The 18739-nt window shown below is 42.6% G+C and overlaps 1 protein-coding gene across 1 annotated transcript in view; it reads right to left on the minus strand.

Annotated features, from left to right (window-relative positions):
* Positions 1-18739, minus strand: part of ablim2 (actin binding LIM protein family, member 2) — a 378415-nt gene that overhangs the window by 67030 nt on the left and 292646 nt on the right. Inside the window, exon 16 of the mRNA XM_067991317.1 lies at positions 12713-12798. Within this exon, the coding sequence (XP_067847418.1) occupies positions 12713-12798 (86 nt within the window). The remainder of the gene's footprint in view (positions 1-12712; positions 12799-18739) is intronic.

Raw genomic sequence — 18739 nt, forward strand, 5'->3', positions numbered from 1 at the left:
GACCTTTGAAAGTTATATATCTGACTCCTGGGCAGAACTTTCAACTTCGGCAATGGTGTAAAGCGGGCGGTGTCGGATTGGCCATCTGTTATAGGCCCCGCCCAATTTCCCTTTCCATCAAAGTTAATGGGCGGGGGTAAAACGAGTGGCCGATCCGCTACTGCCCAATTTACACCTCTGCTGACGTTGCAAGTTCCGTCCCTGGTGTTAGATATTTCTGATTCTCAGATCATGTTGAACTTGACCATTTTCTGGTTGCTATCTACAGGGATGCTACAACCTCTAATTCCTGTTCGTTGTCTGGGTCATTCACGAATACCAAGTCAACATGGCCATTGGCTCTCGTGGCTTCCTTGATGCACTGACTCATGAAGCAGTTATGCTTTACATTGCCTAACTCTAAACCACTCAGGTTTTCACAGTTTATATTTGCTTGATTGGAAATTTCCCATTAAAATAACTTCCCTTTCTCATATGTCTTTTCCATCACTTCAGGAATCAAACTGTTCTCCTATAGAGATGTTTAAAAGAACAGTTCATTTTGTACCTTCCTACCACCAGCAGGATCAACCTCTTTAATTTCCAAGTGGCAGTGACATTTAGCCCCTCGAGCCTGTTCCGCCATTCAGTGAGATCATGGTTGATCTGTGACCTAACTCCATATACCCACCTTAGCCCCATATCCCTTAATACCCTTGATTCACAGAGATTTATCAATCTCAGATTTAGAATTCACAATTGAGCTAGCATCAGCTACTATTTGCAGAAGAGCGTTCCAAACTTCTCCCACCCCTTGCATGTAGAAGCTTTTCCTAACTTCACTCCTGCACGTCCTGGCTCTAAATGTTAGGCTATGTCCCCGCGTCCTAGTATTCAAGTCTGGGAGACCTCCAAAAACAGTTACAAATGCATCAGCAGCCAGAAGCAATAATCCAGCCACTAACCTGTAAATCCTGCATGGTCCCTTTAAATAGCACTGGTGGGAGGTCCTCCAGGCACTCTAAGACATGTTCAGATGGTCATGGTTAAGACTGTATGCTGATTTTATCCATTTTCTCCTTACTTTACATGCTGCCGGCGTTCGGTATTTGCGCATGCACTAATACCTACACCAACATGGCATCTGGCGCGCGCCACGCTGGAAATGTGCGTGCGTAGCCAAGACGTCATCTTGGCACTTCGGGAGGCCACGTAGGGCCGTAACAATGGGCGCTACATGGCCCAATTTCTCACCCTCTATGTCTGTGAATGTTATATTTATTTCCATTCTCTGGATTTAGCTACGTTCCCACTGCGTCACAGTTTTCTACCACTACATCAACCTCCAGTTCTGTTATCTTATTTCTAGGGCTTTTATCATTCATGCATATATTTATTATAAATTTATGTCCTTTCATGTCCCCTAGTGTCTGCCTATTCCATATCCACCTGTTGGCTACCTTCTACTGTGTGATCAGTCTCATCTGGGATCCTTCAGCTGATCTCAATTTCTAATCAAATTCATTTCATGTCAGACATTTTCAAAGTTCTGTACGTAATGCCATTGCAATTATATCAGTTGAGAGTATAAGTAATTTTGATCGATTTGGTATAATACACAACAGGTTCCTCATCCATTTCTCTTTTGTAATTTGTAACTTTATTGTAATTACTTACAATATACATAAGCCAAGAATTTTCCCAAAGATGCTCCTGCTCCTCTGCCGCAACTTTGCCAGACGTGCATAAACAGGGTTCCCACTGCATCTCTGGCGAAGTTACAGCAGCCGAGTGGGTATTGCTCCATAGAAACATAGAAAATAGTAGCAGGAATAGGCATTTCGGCCCTTCGAGCCTGCTCCACCATTCAATATGATCATGGCTGATCCTCTATCGCAATATCATATTCCTGCTTTCTCCCCACACTCCTTGATGCCTTTTGTGTCTAGAAATCTATCTAGCTCCTTCTTAAATATATTCAGTGACTTGGCCTCCACAGCCTTCTGTGGTACAGAATTCCACAGGTTCACCACCCTCTGAGTGAAGAAATTTCTCCTCATCTCAGTCCTAAATGTCTTACCCCATATCCTGAGACTGTGATCCCTCATTCTGGACCCTCCAGCCAGGGGAAACATCCTCCCTGCATCCAGTCTGTCTAGCCCTGTCAGAATTTTATATGTTTCAATGAGATCCCCTCTCATTCTTCTAAACTCGAGTGAATACATAGAAACATAGAAAATAGGAGCAAGAGTAGGCCATTCGGCCCTTTGGGCCTGCTCCGCCATTCAAAAGAATCATGGCTGATCGTCTAACTCAGTACCCTGTTCCCGCTTTTTCCCCATATCCCTTGATCCCTTTAGCATTAAGAAATATATCCATCTCCTTCTTGAATACATCTAATGACTTGGCCTCCATTGTCTTCTGTGGTAGAGAATTCCACAGGATCACCACCCTCTGAGTGAAGAAATTTCTCCTCAATACAGGCCGAGTGGACCCAATCTCTCCTCATACGACAGTCCTGCCATCCCAGGAATCAAGGAAGTTCCTGGCCATGGTCTCTGGTACTTCTCAGTAATCAACAGTGAATTGTCACTGATAAACTTGCAGTGATTACAAGACTTTCTCATTAGTTATGGGCAGCCATTAAATCTTCACTGTGAACAGAATTGTAGATCAGCTACAGAGGGTGCACTAATTGCTAATCTATCAATGTTACCTGCTGGCAGCTAGAAAATGGTCCCAAAATGAAAACAAATGTCCCCAAACCTTTAACAGCGAATATATAAATGATAAATATATGTGGTAGATTTTTGTTTATACCACCTGGGTGGTAATCTGGGGGAACAGATTGCCTGCCCTTTAGAGAACTCAGCTGAGTCTTATTTCCTTGTACAAGAGTACTTGAATTACTGCTGTTGACCATGCAAGATGTCTTTCTCCTCATATTCTTCATAGCAGTCCTCGTCCTTCACTGTTTTTCCTGCCACAAAGGATGCATAGCATAGCTCCCTATGTGGCGGCACAAGAAATGCAGCCTGTAGCAGGAACATGTCAAAACTGAGCTGCCCTGAGACATGAGATATTTCAGTCCCAAGCGATTCATGCTGAAGTGCAACAGCCAGCCAGCCACATCATGTACTCCTGCTGCTCAGGCAGCACTTAGGGGAAGCAGTAGCTTAGGAGGTGGAAAAGCCCAAACTGGCACCATAGGGAAGCATGAAGGTAAAAATAAGTCAGTAAACAATATCATTTGGCAATAAATATTGTAGCAACAGTAAATTTTGGGCCTGAAATTCCACGATTTTTTGGGGGCAAGGGTGGGGGGTAATTCCAATGTAGGGGGCCATAATTTGGGATGAAAGTCAGATGCTCCAGAGTTACACCTGCTCTAAAATACATGCTAAATTCTGGTGGAACTAGATACTGGTAGAAGATGCACCACCAGAGTGGTGCTTGTAGGCAAGTGACAGGTTAATGAGGGCCAAAGCTGCTGTCCCAGGAATTTTGCCATTCACATCAGAATTGCACATGATTTAACTTCAGAGGGAAAGAGGGATAAGTTACTTGCATGACTTGTCAAATCAGAAAGTGGTTGAGTTAACAGGCTTTAACTTTGTCTGAAAAATCAGGAGAGATTGGAAAAATCCTTTCTCAGCTGTGCTACTAAGAAAGGATTCTGCAGTTTCAAGCTAGAAAATATGTTTCTTTCCATCTTTCTATCATGGAGCGAGTCTATCATTTGCGAGTCTTCAGCCACCGGTCCTCTTCTTTTGGCCCTTGCTGCAATCCTTGTCACTCAGGTTTTGTCTGCTTCTTCCAGTGCTGCCATAGTCCCTGTAAGCAGCAGCAGGTTTATATCCTGCTGCAGCACCAGGTCTTCATCTCTCCCACAACTATTTCCACCTCCACCAATCTGACAAACATTCAGGGCCCGAATGGGGCCTAATTTCTACCTCTTCTGCCTCCCCAGAAAGTGTCGTTTTGCTGTACGAATCCACATGTTCCGATAAGCAAACTAAATCTGAAAAGCTTAATTGTGCATCAGAAACTAATACGCTGAAAGTAAGCATGGAAAGCATATTTACTTTTCAGCTGTTGTTATTAATTGTTCCAGTAAGCCATTTGTTACAGTTGAAACGTGAACCTTCCCATGACATATCATTCCTATACTGTGTATTCAAATTATCTACGTCTAATTTTGCTTCTAAGCCAGTGTGTCCAACAAGATTTATGGAGGGTTGTTCTCCTCTGGAAATTGGTATGTGTAGATACAGCAGCTGGCACCTTTCTAAGTTAAAACAGATTGAGAACATTTACGCCTGGAATTTCCGTAGGGTTTCTCCTGATCGTCTGCCATAACTTTGGCAAAAGATCGATGGAAACCCCAGAAAAATGGCGGAAACTGAAGTTATGGGAGATGATCGGAAGAACCCCAAGGACATTTTCTTTTATTCTTTCATGGGATGTGGGCGTTGCTGGCAAGGCCAGCATTTATTGTCCATCGCTAATTGGCCTTGAGAAGGTGGTGAGCCGCCTTCTTGAACCGGTGCAATCCATGTGGTGAAAGTACTCCCACAGTGCTGTTCAGTGGGGAGTTCCAGGAATTTGATCCAGCGACGATGAAGGAACGGCGATATGTTTCTAAGTCAGGATGGTGTGTGACTTCGAGGGGAATGTGCAGGTGGTGGTGTTCCCTTGCACCTGCTGCCCTTGTCCTTCTAGGTGGTAGAGGTCATGGGTTTGGGAGGTGCTGTCAAAGAAGCCTTGGCGAGTTGCTGCAGTGCATCTTGTAGATGGTACACACTGCAACCACAGTGCACCGGTGGTGGAGGGAGTGAATGTTTAAGGTGGTGGATGAGGTGTCAATCAAGCGGGCTGCTTTGTCCTGGATGTTGTCGAGCTTCTTGAGTGTTGTTGGAGCTGCACATATCCAGGCAAGTGGAGAGTATTCCATCACACTCCTGACTTGTGCTTTGTAGGTAATGGAAAGGCTTTGGGGAGTCAGGAAGTGAGTCACTCGCTGCAGAATACCCAGCCTCTGATCTGCTTTTGTAGCCACAGTAGTTACTTTAATCCCATGCTCCAAATGCATACTTTTATGAGAAACTGATCCTGCCATAGTTATCAAATGCAACATCAGAAGTTGGTTTTCATTAAGCACTGAGTTGCGGGATGCACATTAGATGGGGTAGAATTTCTGTGAGGAGGGTTCCCCAATCTCCCGCCATAACTGCAGTGGAAGATCAGCTAAAACTGTGGAGAATTGGCATAAATGGCTGTTTCCACTTTTTCTCAGAGGTTTGCGCCAATTGTCCGCCAAAGTTTTCGGCGGGAGATTGAAGGACCCCCCCACGCCAGGAAATTCCAGGTGATACTGTTTATATACCTCAAGGACGTGGGAGCCAGGCATAATATAGCACAGTGCTGATAACATGCTCAGAAGTACTAGATTTGTATTCATATAAAATATTCAATTTGCAAATCAACAAACCAAAGCAAATAGGGGATAGATTTTTATGAATTAGTGCTGCTGACACAGAGCTTTGCATTACAGGATTCGGCTGTAAAAATCAGTGTCCTGAATGCACAAAAAACCACGCAGTTCCTGATGTGCACGCCCATTGCACAAAGCTGCGAATCGAGAGAGCTAATTTATAGAATTTACCCCATGGCATAAAAACACATATTTATACAAAAGTGATTGGACATTTAAGTTGGCTCAGCCTAATTGGCCTCAGCATCCCGAGTCACTGCCGATCATTATCCAGTGACAGATGCTTGAATGTGGAAGCAAAGCGCTTCCCCATAAAGGGAAAGGCCAAGTCATCATTAAGTTGCTATAGTGTGCCTCCGAGCGGTCTAAAGGGCAGAACTTTTCTCTGCCTTTTATGGTCATTAAGAGGTACTGAGCTGAATGGCTTAATGGGTAAACAGATATATGTCAGCACATTCAGGAGAAAGCAATGAGAAAGGGGAGAATTTTGAAACAAAGGCAATTTTGTGAAGAACCTTTGCTGCGACGAGGTATAACTACACTTCTGAATGATCCAAGATGAAGGCCACATGCACATGCATTGTCCATTTATAAATGGCATAATCTTAATCACATCAATGTTCTTCTAACGATGGTGTGATTGTTCCTTCCCATTGGCTTGGTGAGACATAACACTGTATCTATGTATGCCCCCAAGGACCAGAAGTACACACTGCTGCTGTCAGTAATAGAAAACTTCACAAAAAAGAGTTCATAATTATAAACAAACAGATGCCAATGCTATCTTCAACAGTAGTGGCTACTTGTGTTTCAGAAAAGGAGTGAAAACAATAGCTACAATTTAGTATTCCTTGAATAGATACACTTTCAAATTGCAATAATTACTACTATTCTACACATCAAAAAATGTCCAGCAAGAATCTACCTAACTATCCGTAAATAAGTGTAGGTTCTGAAATTATGCTATGGCATGCTTGCATATGAATGCTTAAACTGTTGGTTTGAAATTGCTCTCTCCACTATAATAGCGGAGAGAGCAATTTCAGACCAACATATTAAGCATTACAAGCAGAGTATAATTTCAGGGCCCTTGGATCTGCATGTCTGTAGTAGAAGAATGTGCATTTATATAGCGCCTTTCACGACCTCAGACCGTCCCATAAGAACATAAGAAATAGGAGCAGGAGTAGGCCACATGGCTCCTCGAGCCTGCTCCGCCATTCAATCAGATCATGGCTGATCTTCAACCTCAACTCCAGTTTCCCGCCTGATCCCCATTTATCTTGAGTGCCCTAGAGTCCAGAAATCTGTCCAACTCAGCCTTGAATATATTCAATTACTCAGCTTCCGCAGCCCTCTGGGGTAAAGAATTCTCAAGATCACAACCCTCTGAGTGAAGGAATTCCTTCTCATCTCAGTCTTAAATGGCTGACCCCTTATTCTGCGACTATGCCCCCTAGTTCTAGACTCTCCAGCCATGGGAAACAACATCTCAGCATCTACCCCGTCAAGCCCCTCATAATCTTATATGTTTCAATTAGTTCACCTCTCATTCTTCAAAACTCTAGAGAGTATAGGCCCATCCTACTCAACCTCGCCTCATAGGGCAACCCTCTCATCCCAGGAATTAATCAGGTCAACCTTCACTGCACAGCCACTAAGGCAAGAATATCCTTCCTTAGATAAGGAGACCAAAACTGTACCTGAGCAGGAAGACAGAGGAGGGGGAAACAAGGATAGAAACAAAAGAAAGAAAGGGAAGAAGCAATAGTGGAAGGCAGAGAAAACAAGGGCGAAAAATAAATAGGGCCATAGTGCAAAATAAAACTAAGATGACTAGCAATCTTAAAAAGACAAGTCTAAAGGCATTGTGTGGGGGTTGTCTATAGGGCCCCAAACAGTAGTGGAGATGTAGGGGAGGGCATTAAACAAGAAATTAGAGACGCATGCAAGAAGGGTACAACTATAATCATGGATGACTTTAATCTACATATAGATTGGTCAAAACAAATTAGCAATAATACTGTGGGGGAGGAATTCCTGGAGTGTGTATGTGATGGTTTTCTAGACCAATACTTTGAGGAACCAACTAGAGAACTGGCGATCCTAGACTGGGTATTGTGCAATGAGAAATCTTGTTGTGCGGGGTCCCTTAGGGAAGAGTGACCATAACATGATAGAATTCCTCATTAAGATGGAGAGTGAAGTAGTTGAATCTGAAACTAGGGTCCTGAATCTAAATAAAGGAAATTATGAAAGTATGAGGTGCGAGTTGGCTATGATAGATTGGGGAACTTTACTAAAAGGGATGACGGTGGATAGGCAATGGCTAATATTTAAAGAGCTTGTGCAGGAATTACAACAATTATTCATTCCTGTCTGGCGCAAAAATAAAACAGTAAAGGTGGCTCAACTGTGGCTTACAAAGGAAATTAGGGATAGCATTAAATCCAAAGAGGAGGCGTATAAAATTGCCAGAAAAAGCCTGAGGATTGGGAGCAGTTCAGAATTCAGCAAAGGAGGAAAAAGAGATTGATTAAGAGGGGAAAAATAGAGTATGAGAGAAAACTAACAGGGAACATAAAAAGTGACTGTAAAAGCTTCTATAAATATGTCCAGAGCAAAAGATTAGTGAAGAAAAATGTAGGTCCCTTACAGTCAGAAATGGGGGAAATTATAATGGGGAACAATGAAATGGCAGAACAATTAAACACATACTTTGGTTCTGTCTTCGCAAAGAAGGACCCAAATAACCTGCCAGAAATGTTAGGGAACCAAGGGTCCAGTGAGAGGGAGGAACTGAAGGAAACCAGTATTAGTAAAAAAATAGTGCTAGGGAAATTAACGGGGCTAAAGGCTGACAAATCCCCAGGGCCCGATAATCTACATCCCAGAGTACTAAAGGAAGTGGCCCTGGAAATAGTGGATGCATTGGTGATCATCTTCCAAAATTCTATAGACTCTGGAACAATTCCTACAGATTGGAGGGTGGCAAATGTAACACCACTATTTAAAAAAGAGGGAGAGAAAAAACAGGGAATTACAGACCAGTTAGCCTAACATCTGTAGTGGGGAAAATGCTAGAGTCTATTATAAAAGATGTGATAACAGAACACTTGGAGGGCATTAACGGGATTGGACAAAGTCAGCATGGGTTTATGAAAGGGAAATCATGCTTAACAAATCTACTGGAGTTTTTTGAGGATGTAACTAGTAGAAAAGATGGTAAGAACCAGTAGATGTGATGAATTTGGATTTTCAGAAGGCTTTTGATAAGGTCCCATACAAGACGTTAGTGTGCAAAATTAAAGCACATGGGATTGGGGGGAATATACTGGCATGCATTGAGAATTGGTTGACAGACAGGAAACAGAGAGTAGGGATATACGGGTCTTTTCCCGGGTGGCAGGCAGTGACTAGTGGGGTACCGCAAGGATCAGTGCTTGGGCCCCAGCTATTCACAATATATATCAATGATTTGGATGAGGGAACTAAATGTAACATTTCCAAGTTTGCAGATGACACAAAGCTGGGGTGGAATGTGAGCTGTGAGGAGGATGCAAAGAGGCTTCAATGTGATTTAGACAAGTTGGGTGAGTGGGCAAGAACATGGCAGATGCAGTATAATGTGGATAAATGTGAGGATATCCACTTTGGTTGTAAAAACAGAAAGGCAGATTATTATCTGAATGGTGATAGATTGGGAAAAGGGGAGGTGCAACGAGACCTGGATGTCCTTGTACACCAGTCGCTAAAAGCGAGCATTCAGGTGCAGCAAGCAGTTAGGAAGGCGAATGGTATGTTGGCCTTCATTGCAAGAGGATTTGCAGGGATGTCTTACTGCAGTTATCCAGGGCCTTGGTGAGACCACATCTGGAGTATTGTGTGCAGTTTTGGTCTCCTTATCGGAGAAAGGATGTCCTTGCCATGGAGGAAGTGCAACGAAGGTTTACCAGACTGATTCCTGGGATGGCAGGACTGACATATGAGGAGAGATTGGGTCGACTAGGCCTATATTCACTAGAGTTTAGAAGAATGAGAGGTGAGCTCATCGAAACATATAAAATTCTAACAGGACTAGACAGACTAGACACGGGGAGGATGTTCCCGATGGATGGGGAATCCAGAACCAGGGGTCACAGTCTCAGGATACGGGGTATGCCATTTAGAACCGAGATGAGGAGAAATTTCTTCACTCAAAGGGTGGTGAACCTGTGGAATTCTCCAGCACAGAAGGCAGTGGAGGCCAAGTCATTAGATGTATTCAAGAAGGAGATAGATATATTTCTTAATGCTAAAGGGATCAAGGGATATGGGGAAAAAGCGAGAACACGGTACTGAGTTAGACGATCAGCAATGATCATTTTGAATGGTGGAGCAGGCCCGAAGGGCTGAATGGCCTACTCTTGCTCCTATTTTCTATGTTTCTATGTTTTCTATGTTTCAGTACTCCAGGTGAGGTCTCACTACAACCCTGTACAATTGCAGTAAGACCTCCTTACTCTTGTACTCCAACCCCCTTGCAATAAAGGCCAACATTCCATATCCTTTCCTAATTGCTTGCTGTACCTGCATGCTAACTTTCTGGCCCCAATATTACCAGGGAGGTGGGATCGCAGCCGGGGAACGGGGGGGGGGGGGGGGGCGGGGGGGAGGATGGAGAAGTCCAACTCCTGCATGAGCGGAATAGTGGCACAGGTACAGGAGGGCATCTCTGAGATAGTGTCGCGGGTAAGTGTGGGAATGTCTGCAATGGAGGGAAGTCTAGCCTTCATCGAGCTTCAAGCACGGCTCACCAATGAGTCCATTGAAGCCTTGACAACGGCCCTTTGGACTCAGGGTGAGCAACTTTCTGCCGCCTTAAACAGGCAGGCAGATAACACTAGCACTGGCCTTACAAGGCTTCACACATGTCCTGCAAACTGTCGTCCAGCAGGGTGGTAGGAGTGGTGTGGGCCTGGCCCAAGAGAGGGATGATGGCAAAAGGGGACATGGAAGTGGAGACGCCACTCAAAGCGCTCCCATGTCTCCCCCCAACTGTCAAAAAATCCTTTGCATCTCCCAGTGGCTGCTGGCTGAAACACGTCTGCTCCAACAGGGACTGTTTCCCACAGCACGGGAAACACGCCGAGGATCCTTCAAAATTGCACCCCTGCCAAAATCTCCACTCATTTAGGTCTGTCAAGTACCTCAACAAGCTAAATAAGTATCTAAATTATCATCCCGCCGGCTTTAATTGCGGGAGCTGCGTGCGCGCCCGAATGCGTCTTTGGGGAACCCGGAAGTGAGCGGGTTGGAGCCAGGCTCCGAACCCGCGCCGGGATTCTGCCATTTTTGGAACCCCCCCACCCCTGCTCGGCCATCTGAAAATCGGCCCCTTTGTATTTCTTGCACGAGGACACCCAAGTCTCTCTGAACACCAACACTTAATAGTTTCTCACCATTTAAAAAACATTCTGTTTTTCTATTCTTCCTACCAAGGTGAATAACCTCACATTTCCCCACATAATACTCCATCTGCCACCCTCTTGCTCACTCACTTAACCTGTCTATAACCCATTGCAGACTCTTTGTGACCTCCTCACAGCTTACTTTCCCACCTAGCTTTGTATCGTCAGCAAACTTGGATACATTACACTTGGTCCCTTCATCCAAGTCATTAATATAGATTGTAAATAGCTGAGGCCCAAACACCGATCCTTGAGGCAACCCACTAGTTACAGCCTGCCAGCCTGAAAATAACCCGTTTATCCCTACTCTCTGTTTTCTATCCGTTAACCAATCCTCTATCCATGCTAATATGTTACCCCCAACACCATGAGCCCTTATCTATGTAACAGCCTTTTATGTAGCACCTTATGGAATACCTTTTGAAAATCCAAATATACGGCATCCACTGGTTCCCCTTTATCTACCCTGCTAGTTATCTCCTCAAAAAACTGTAATAGGTTTGTCAAACACAATTTACCTTTCATAAAATCATGTTGACTCTGCCTAATCATATTATGATTTTCTAAGTGCCCTGTTGCCACTTCCTTCATAATGGATTCCAGCATTTTCCCGACAACTGATGTTAGGCTAACTGGCCTGTAGTTCCCTGTTTTCTCTCTCCCTGCTTTCTTGAATAGCGGGGTTACATTTGCTACCTTCCAATCCGCTGGAACCATTCTGGAATCTAGGGAATTTTGGAAGATCATAACCAATGCATCCACTATCTCTGCAGCCATCTCATTTAGAACCCTTGGATGTAGGCCATCAGGTCCTGGGGATTTATCAGTTTTTAATCCCATTAGTTTCTCAAGTACTTTTTCTCGACTGATATTAATTACTTTAAGTTCCTCACTCTCATTAGACCCTTGGTTCCCCACTATTTCTGGTATGTTTTTTGTGTCTTCTACTGTGAAGACAGATACAAAATATTTGTTTAATGCATCTGCCATTTCCTGATTCCCCATTATAATTTCTCCTGTCTCAGCCTCTAAAGGACCAACGTTTACTTTTGCTACTCTCTTCCTTTTTACATACTTGTAGAAGCTCTTACAATCCTAAAACGCTTTACAGCCAATTAAGTTCTTTTGAAGTGCAGTCAGTGTTGTAATGTAGAAACGTGGCAACCAATTTGCACACGACAAGGTCCCACAAACAGCAATGAGAAAATGCCCATATAATCTGTTTTAGTGATGTTGATTGATCGACAAATATTAGCCAGGACATCAACAGGATCACCCCTGCTCTTCTTCCAATAGTGTCATGGGATCTTTTACATTGACCTGAAAGGGGAAACGGGGTTTAATTTAACGTCTCATCTGAAAGTCGGCACCCCTGACAGTGCAGCACTCCCTCAGTACTGTACTGAAATGCCAGCCTAGATTATATGCTCAAGACTCTGGAGTGGGACTTGAACCCACAACCTTCTGACTCATGGACAAGAGTGGTACCAGCTGAGCCAAAGCTAACACCTCAATGTGCCTATAATACTGTAATGATCCTCTAATGTCACTGATTGATCCATGTTAACTATGTAACACCACAGGCCAATCAAATCTCAACATTGGTCTGTGAAAATCACGTGACATCATGGATCAATAAGATATCCACAAGAACACATCGGAAACCATTTTTGAGATTAAAAGAACTCTCAGGGTACTGTCAATGTTGTGCAATTAAATTATTCCGATAGTTGGTATAAGAAAAGAACAAGGGTGTGCCTAGTGGAAACTTTATGATTTCATGTCTTACCTTTTTGCCATCTTGATCCCAATAAATATGTCCTCCTTCTCCATCGCCGTCTTCACTCCAAAATCCTCTGCTTCGCCAATCACCTACTACAACACAATACTGTTAGTGTTGGCTCTGAAAATTGAGTAAGATTTCTAAATTACATTTTCCAAACTGATGACATGAAATATGAACCTCAACATTCTTGGGTTTTGGGGGTGTCATTTCAGTGCAGTTAGAGCAGAAATTTGGGGTCTGGCTCCATTTAAAAATTCTGATAGAGGGCGAGGGTGTTTCTTCTGTCCACACACCCCTCTGTTGTGACACCATTTGAAGTAGGCGTACTTGCAGTACAAGGGCTGTAAGTGGGTTCCAAAATGCTGTTTCCCAACAGCAATTAGTCTAAGAGGGATGAGTGGCAGACCAGCGAGGGATCAAGGATTGAACCAAATTTTTTCTTTGCTGCACTGGCCTGTGCCCCCTGATGGAGAAGTATGATGTCAATCCGAAATTCCGCCAGCTCCATGGGTTGAGCGCCCCAGTAACGCCATTACTGGAGCAGGTGCCTGCCCCTATTATCCATATGACCCTGTCCCCCAGAATTTGGGACAGGGTCAAGGCAAAACGGTGGGCACTTCTGGTGGCGAAGGGGGCCTCCAGGATTTCTAACCCCTGGCGTTTCACTAACAGTTGTGCCCTGGGTTCCCTGTTAATATACTGGCATTGTATGGGAAAATCTAATTGCATAAATTGGTGAAAAGTCCCTTGATTTTACCCACTTTATTACTGAAACTGCAATTGTGAAAGAACAGGCTAACAAAACTTAATTATTTTTACCACTTAACTTAAAATAAATTAATAACAGATTTGTTTAAATAATTTTCTTTACTTAACAGAATCAGGATAAAAGAAACTAGGCTTCAATAAATAATAAAAAAATTGCTGATCTTGCATTGAGTTCCCCACCTTACATTACATTTTATATCGTATTCAAAAAACAGCAGCATAAAGGTATGAAATGTACAACATATTATTATATAATATAGTTGACCTTCTGTGATTTTCACAGACAAAAAGTACGAAAAAATATTGTCCATTTTTTCCTGTAACTGTTTTTCCCTTGAAAACTAGTCGAATTCTTTCTGTGCTCAGCTCTGTATCTTTGAGCTTGTCTCATACTATCCCACATTCTGAAAGTCTCCGCTGGTCTCTGCCTTCACTCTTCTGTTTGCTTCTCACCCAATTCCTGTTATTCTGCATTGCTCTTGTGGAAATGCATAAAGGGATACTTGACCATATTAACTCTCTCTAATACACCTAACTCACGAATGTAGAAATGCATGAAGGGATACTTGACCATATTAACTCTTTATTAACCCACATAATAGGTTAGCTACAGCACACAGAGAAGCACAATTGTGTAATTATGTTTAAGCCTTGGTATGTTGATAATTAAGTTAGCTGAGCAGGTGCTTAGTACTGTCTGGCCCCCCTAGCAGATAAGGGTATTGCTGACTACAAAAATATAATGAGAATACAGTTTCTTGAAAGGCCACGTGGCCTTGAGACTGACTTCAGCCCTACTGATAACCAGGACAGAAATGTGGGGAGGATGGGAATGCTCAGGCCTACGTGCCAAAGTAATAAAGGGCTATGGACGTTCGGGGGGGGGGGCAGGCTCACTACTTGATTGACCAACTACCTGAACCAATAAAGAATGTATGTGTACGCCCATATTCTGTAGCAGATGGGCATTTTTATTGAACTGTATAAACATGAGCTGTTTCACTGACTCGAGGGTATAGTGTTAAGTTTCGACACTCTCTCCATTTCTCTGTATGATGTCTTTCTTTCTTTCTTTCTCATTTTTTCTGTTCATCTGGTAGTCAATATGCTTCTTTCTCCCTTTCCATATGCTTATCTCTTTCTCTGTAAATTTCCTACTTTCTACATTTATCTGCCCTAAATCTCTGACAGCTGCAGAAATATCTGGTGTCCCTCTAGGAATTGGCGGGTGAGGGGAGGCTGGGGTGTGTGTTATCTTATTGTATTTTTGTCCAGGACTCGGGTAGGTATGGGGAGGGAAGTTAAGGCTTGAATTGGGTTAGGGACAGAATGTGACAAGGCTGGGGCTGTTGTTCTAGCTGTGTTATTAATGCAGTTATACCAGTATTGTCGACATGTTGGGACCATTCTAATTTTGTTGGCATAAGTGGTTTGTCAACATAAACGATAGAATTTGGCACATTTCCTATTGCGTCCTGCTGCGCCTCTCCTTTTCAGTTTTATGGGCCCGGATAGTCAGTCATTCGGGGCTTTGCTTTCTTGCCACAAATGTGGCTCTTAATGAGAGAAAAGGCACCTACTACTTGGGATCCATAGTTGACATCTCACTTTCACTCTCTATTCCAGAATTTGCTTGACAAGAAATATTTTTGTTTGTCCGAAACTATTACTTGCCAACTGCCTATTTTCAAAGGATGACTGAAGGCAAAGAGATTGCAATCTCAAAAGATAAAGTAACAACAATGCAAGTGCAATACGCACTTCATGTTTCTCCCCCTCCCTGTTTTGGCAGATTTACCCTCACCAGAAAGTGAAGGGCCTGTCAACATAAGTGGTAATAAGAGGCCATTAATACTGTTAAGGACTTAAAAAGTTTGTTGCAGTAAGTGTGCCAGAGTTTATGTCGATGTTGCCGTAAATTTATAAAGGTGCAGGGAAGGGACTGGGACTTCACTTTTTTTGTCAAAATAAGCAGGATGCCGACATAAATGGGTTTGAGATAAATGGGTAGGGCTGTATTAATAATACTGTTGTTATGTGCTGTCTACATTTAACATTTATAATTACCGGGCTGCAATTTTGGTTGTATTTCTTACACATTATTATTGCTATGCTCGGTTTTTTAATATATTTATATATATTATGGAGGGATAGAGTTTTATTGTGTTTATTGTTGTGCTGCCTGTCTGAAGGAGTATGAGGCTAGAAGCTAGGAGGCATAAGATTGCTGGCAAATTAAAGAAAAACAGGAGTTTGTCCATGTTCTAGTTTTCTTTCTTCTGGCTATTAATTTTAAAACAAACTGTTACGATTCATCAGGGAAATGAAAAATATGGTAATTTATTCAGTGCAGCCACACTCAGATCCACACAATTTCCATTACAGTTACTACTGATGAAGTCCCAGAAAGCATGATTCATGTTAGTAGGCCAAACAATGCTTACTGGCAATTGCTAATAGGCTAAACACTGCCTGCTAGTCCAATTTTGCTAAAGTACAGCCTGACTAACTTTCTTTCCTACTTTCTTTAGTGGAGATTTCATAATAACAAACAGAAAACCCTTTAACTGGATTTGCCCTGTATCTTCACAAGATTCTCCCCTCATGTCTCCCAAAAAGCAGCAGAATATCACACCAGACCACGTTTCATGGGGTAACTGCCAAACAAATTTGATGAACAATCGATGAACAAGTGAATAAATAACAATAATTTTTAGATTTGTTAAACATCTTACATCTGCACACATATCCTGTCAAGTTTTTCTATTATAAATTCTTATGTCTATACTTTTAATGGAAACTATCAATGCAAACTTGTCATGCTGTAATTAAACCCTTCCCCCAATGGAGGTGCTGCAGTGTCACCATTGGCAGCTGGGTGTAATTACAACTTGGCAATTTTACATGGGCAGTTTTCATTATAAATGTGAACACTGGAATTTATAATGAAAATATAAAAATAAGTACTGAATTACCTCTGAGTGCCCTGGTCCAATTATTGCCTGGCCTCTAACCTTGCTTCATCTGAAGACCAAGGGGGTAATTTTGATTTTGTGCAATATTGTAAAACGGGTGATAGTGAATCGGCAGCCCTTTTTACATCTCTCCCAATTTTTATTTCCATTGATTTGGTATTCCTATAATTGGTCTTGATTTACCGCTAAGTCATAAAACTGGTGTAGAGAGAGTCAGGTACTTGTGATAGAAGCTGCCCAGTTTTCCTTTCCTTTGAAATCAATAAAAAGTTAGGTGCAGTTTCTATAACAAGCACCTAACTCACAACACCAGTTTTACGCTTCAGCGGCAAGTTGAAAATTAGCTCCCCCCCACCCCACTCCCATGTTCGATGCCACAAGAGATCGACTAAATGTAATAAATTGTTTGCATTTTCTACACTGAAGTATTGTTATACAATTGACTTATGCATAAGTAGTTATTCTTTTCTTTTAACATTAACAACTACGGGAGCTAATTGATCTGACTGGTGTCAGGCTGACTCTCTGATTTGAACATTCTAAACTAGTTAAATACTCCCAGAACAGTTGTCGGTACTTCGTGGATTTGAATAAGTTTAAAATGAGTCATACACATAACTGAACAAATCAAACAGTTGTTTGTGTTTGCACTGTAGGCTCAGAGACCAACCCAACGAGAAGTCCTTGCAGCAAATTAGGCTGGGGATCTGATTCTGACGCAGCTGATTTTTAACTCCTTACATATTGTGACAATTAAAGAAACCACTACAAAGTTAAAAGTAGATAAAAATGATTCATTTTTGTCACACATATTAAGAGGTCATGTTTTTTAGGAGAGAAAAGTTTAGTAAACTACAGATACCTCATAATCACTTTCAGAACCATATGAGTTCAGTTCTTTCAATTAGTATTAAGTGTATCATGTACTCAGCTGCAAAGTTAATAAAAACAAGAAATAAAAACAAAAAATAATACATGTGCATAGCAGGTGGATCAACAAGTGAAAAGATAGGTAGGTTAATGTTTTGTCTGAACTCACTGGCCTTGAATTTCCACAGGGGTTTTCCCAATCTCCTGCTATAACTTTTAGGGGAGATCAGTGGAACCCTAGGGGAAACGGCCTAAACAGCCTTTTGCAGCAATTTCCACTGTTCTCCAAGGGTTCCACCAAAGTTGCAGCAGGAGATCGGGAGAAATTCAAAGCCTGTGGGGTAGAAATGCATCTTGTGGGGTAGTGGAAAATCGCATCGACCGCCTGTTACAGGCCCCGAGTATTGCATCGGCCACCTGTTACAGGCCCTGAGTATCGCATTAGTCGCCTGTTACAGGCCCGGGAGCATCGCATTGGCCCCGTTACAGGCCCGGAGTATCGCATCAGCCGCCTGTTACAGGCCCAGAGTATTGCATCGGCTGCCTGTTACAGGCCCCGAGTATCGCATTGGCTGCTTGTTACAGGCCCATAGTATCACATTGGCTGCCTGTTACAGGCCCTGAGTATCGCATCGGCCGCTTGTTACAGGCCTGGAGCATCACACCAGCCCCGTTACAGGCCCGGAGTATCGCATCAGCCGCCTGTAACAGGCCTGGAGTATCGCATCGGCCACCTGTAACAGGCTGGTCCAATATTCCGTTCCAATGCAGTCAATGGAACCGAGTATCTGGCGGGGCCTGTAACAGGCAGCCGATCCAATATCGCCCGTTTTCCACGACCGCACAAGATGGATTTCAGATTTCCAGTTTTTGTAGTCTTCATTTCATCTATGCATCAGTTAATAATTTTGGAACAAAAATAATTTACTCCGAATTTTCATCCAAGACCTACTGTAGCATATTTCAATGACGTTTAACCCGTACCAAAATTTCAAGAGAATGATGTGCTCCTTTAACCATCAGGAACTGCTTTTCATTGTTTGGCTGCGCACTTTCATTTTTAAAGGCCAGCCTGCTGCTAAGTCAACTAACCTCCTGGTGCAGGAACCCTCGCCAATTCTGGATCAGGACCAGCAAGAGCTTACAACAAACAAATTGCATCCAGAATTATTTCACATCATTAAAAGTAGAGGCTGATACAGGTATTGGCTGTTTTTTTTTGTTTAGTGTATCATACATCTAAAAAAAATCATTCTGGTTGTTTACACATCTGACAATACAGCAGGAAAATTGGTGGACACTGATAAATAGGCTTTATTCACAGCTGCTGTGACCTTTTTTATTTATGAGTTTACACATTTATCAGAAAATGTAAATATTTTTTTTTGTCAAGTAAACACTGCTAACAGCCTTGATA

Source organism: Heptranchias perlo, chromosome 1 (assembly GCF_035084215.1).
Source record: "Heptranchias perlo isolate sHepPer1 chromosome 1, sHepPer1.hap1, whole genome shotgun sequence".
Taxonomy (NCBI): domain Eukaryota; kingdom Metazoa; phylum Chordata; class Chondrichthyes; order Hexanchiformes; family Hexanchidae; genus Heptranchias; species Heptranchias perlo.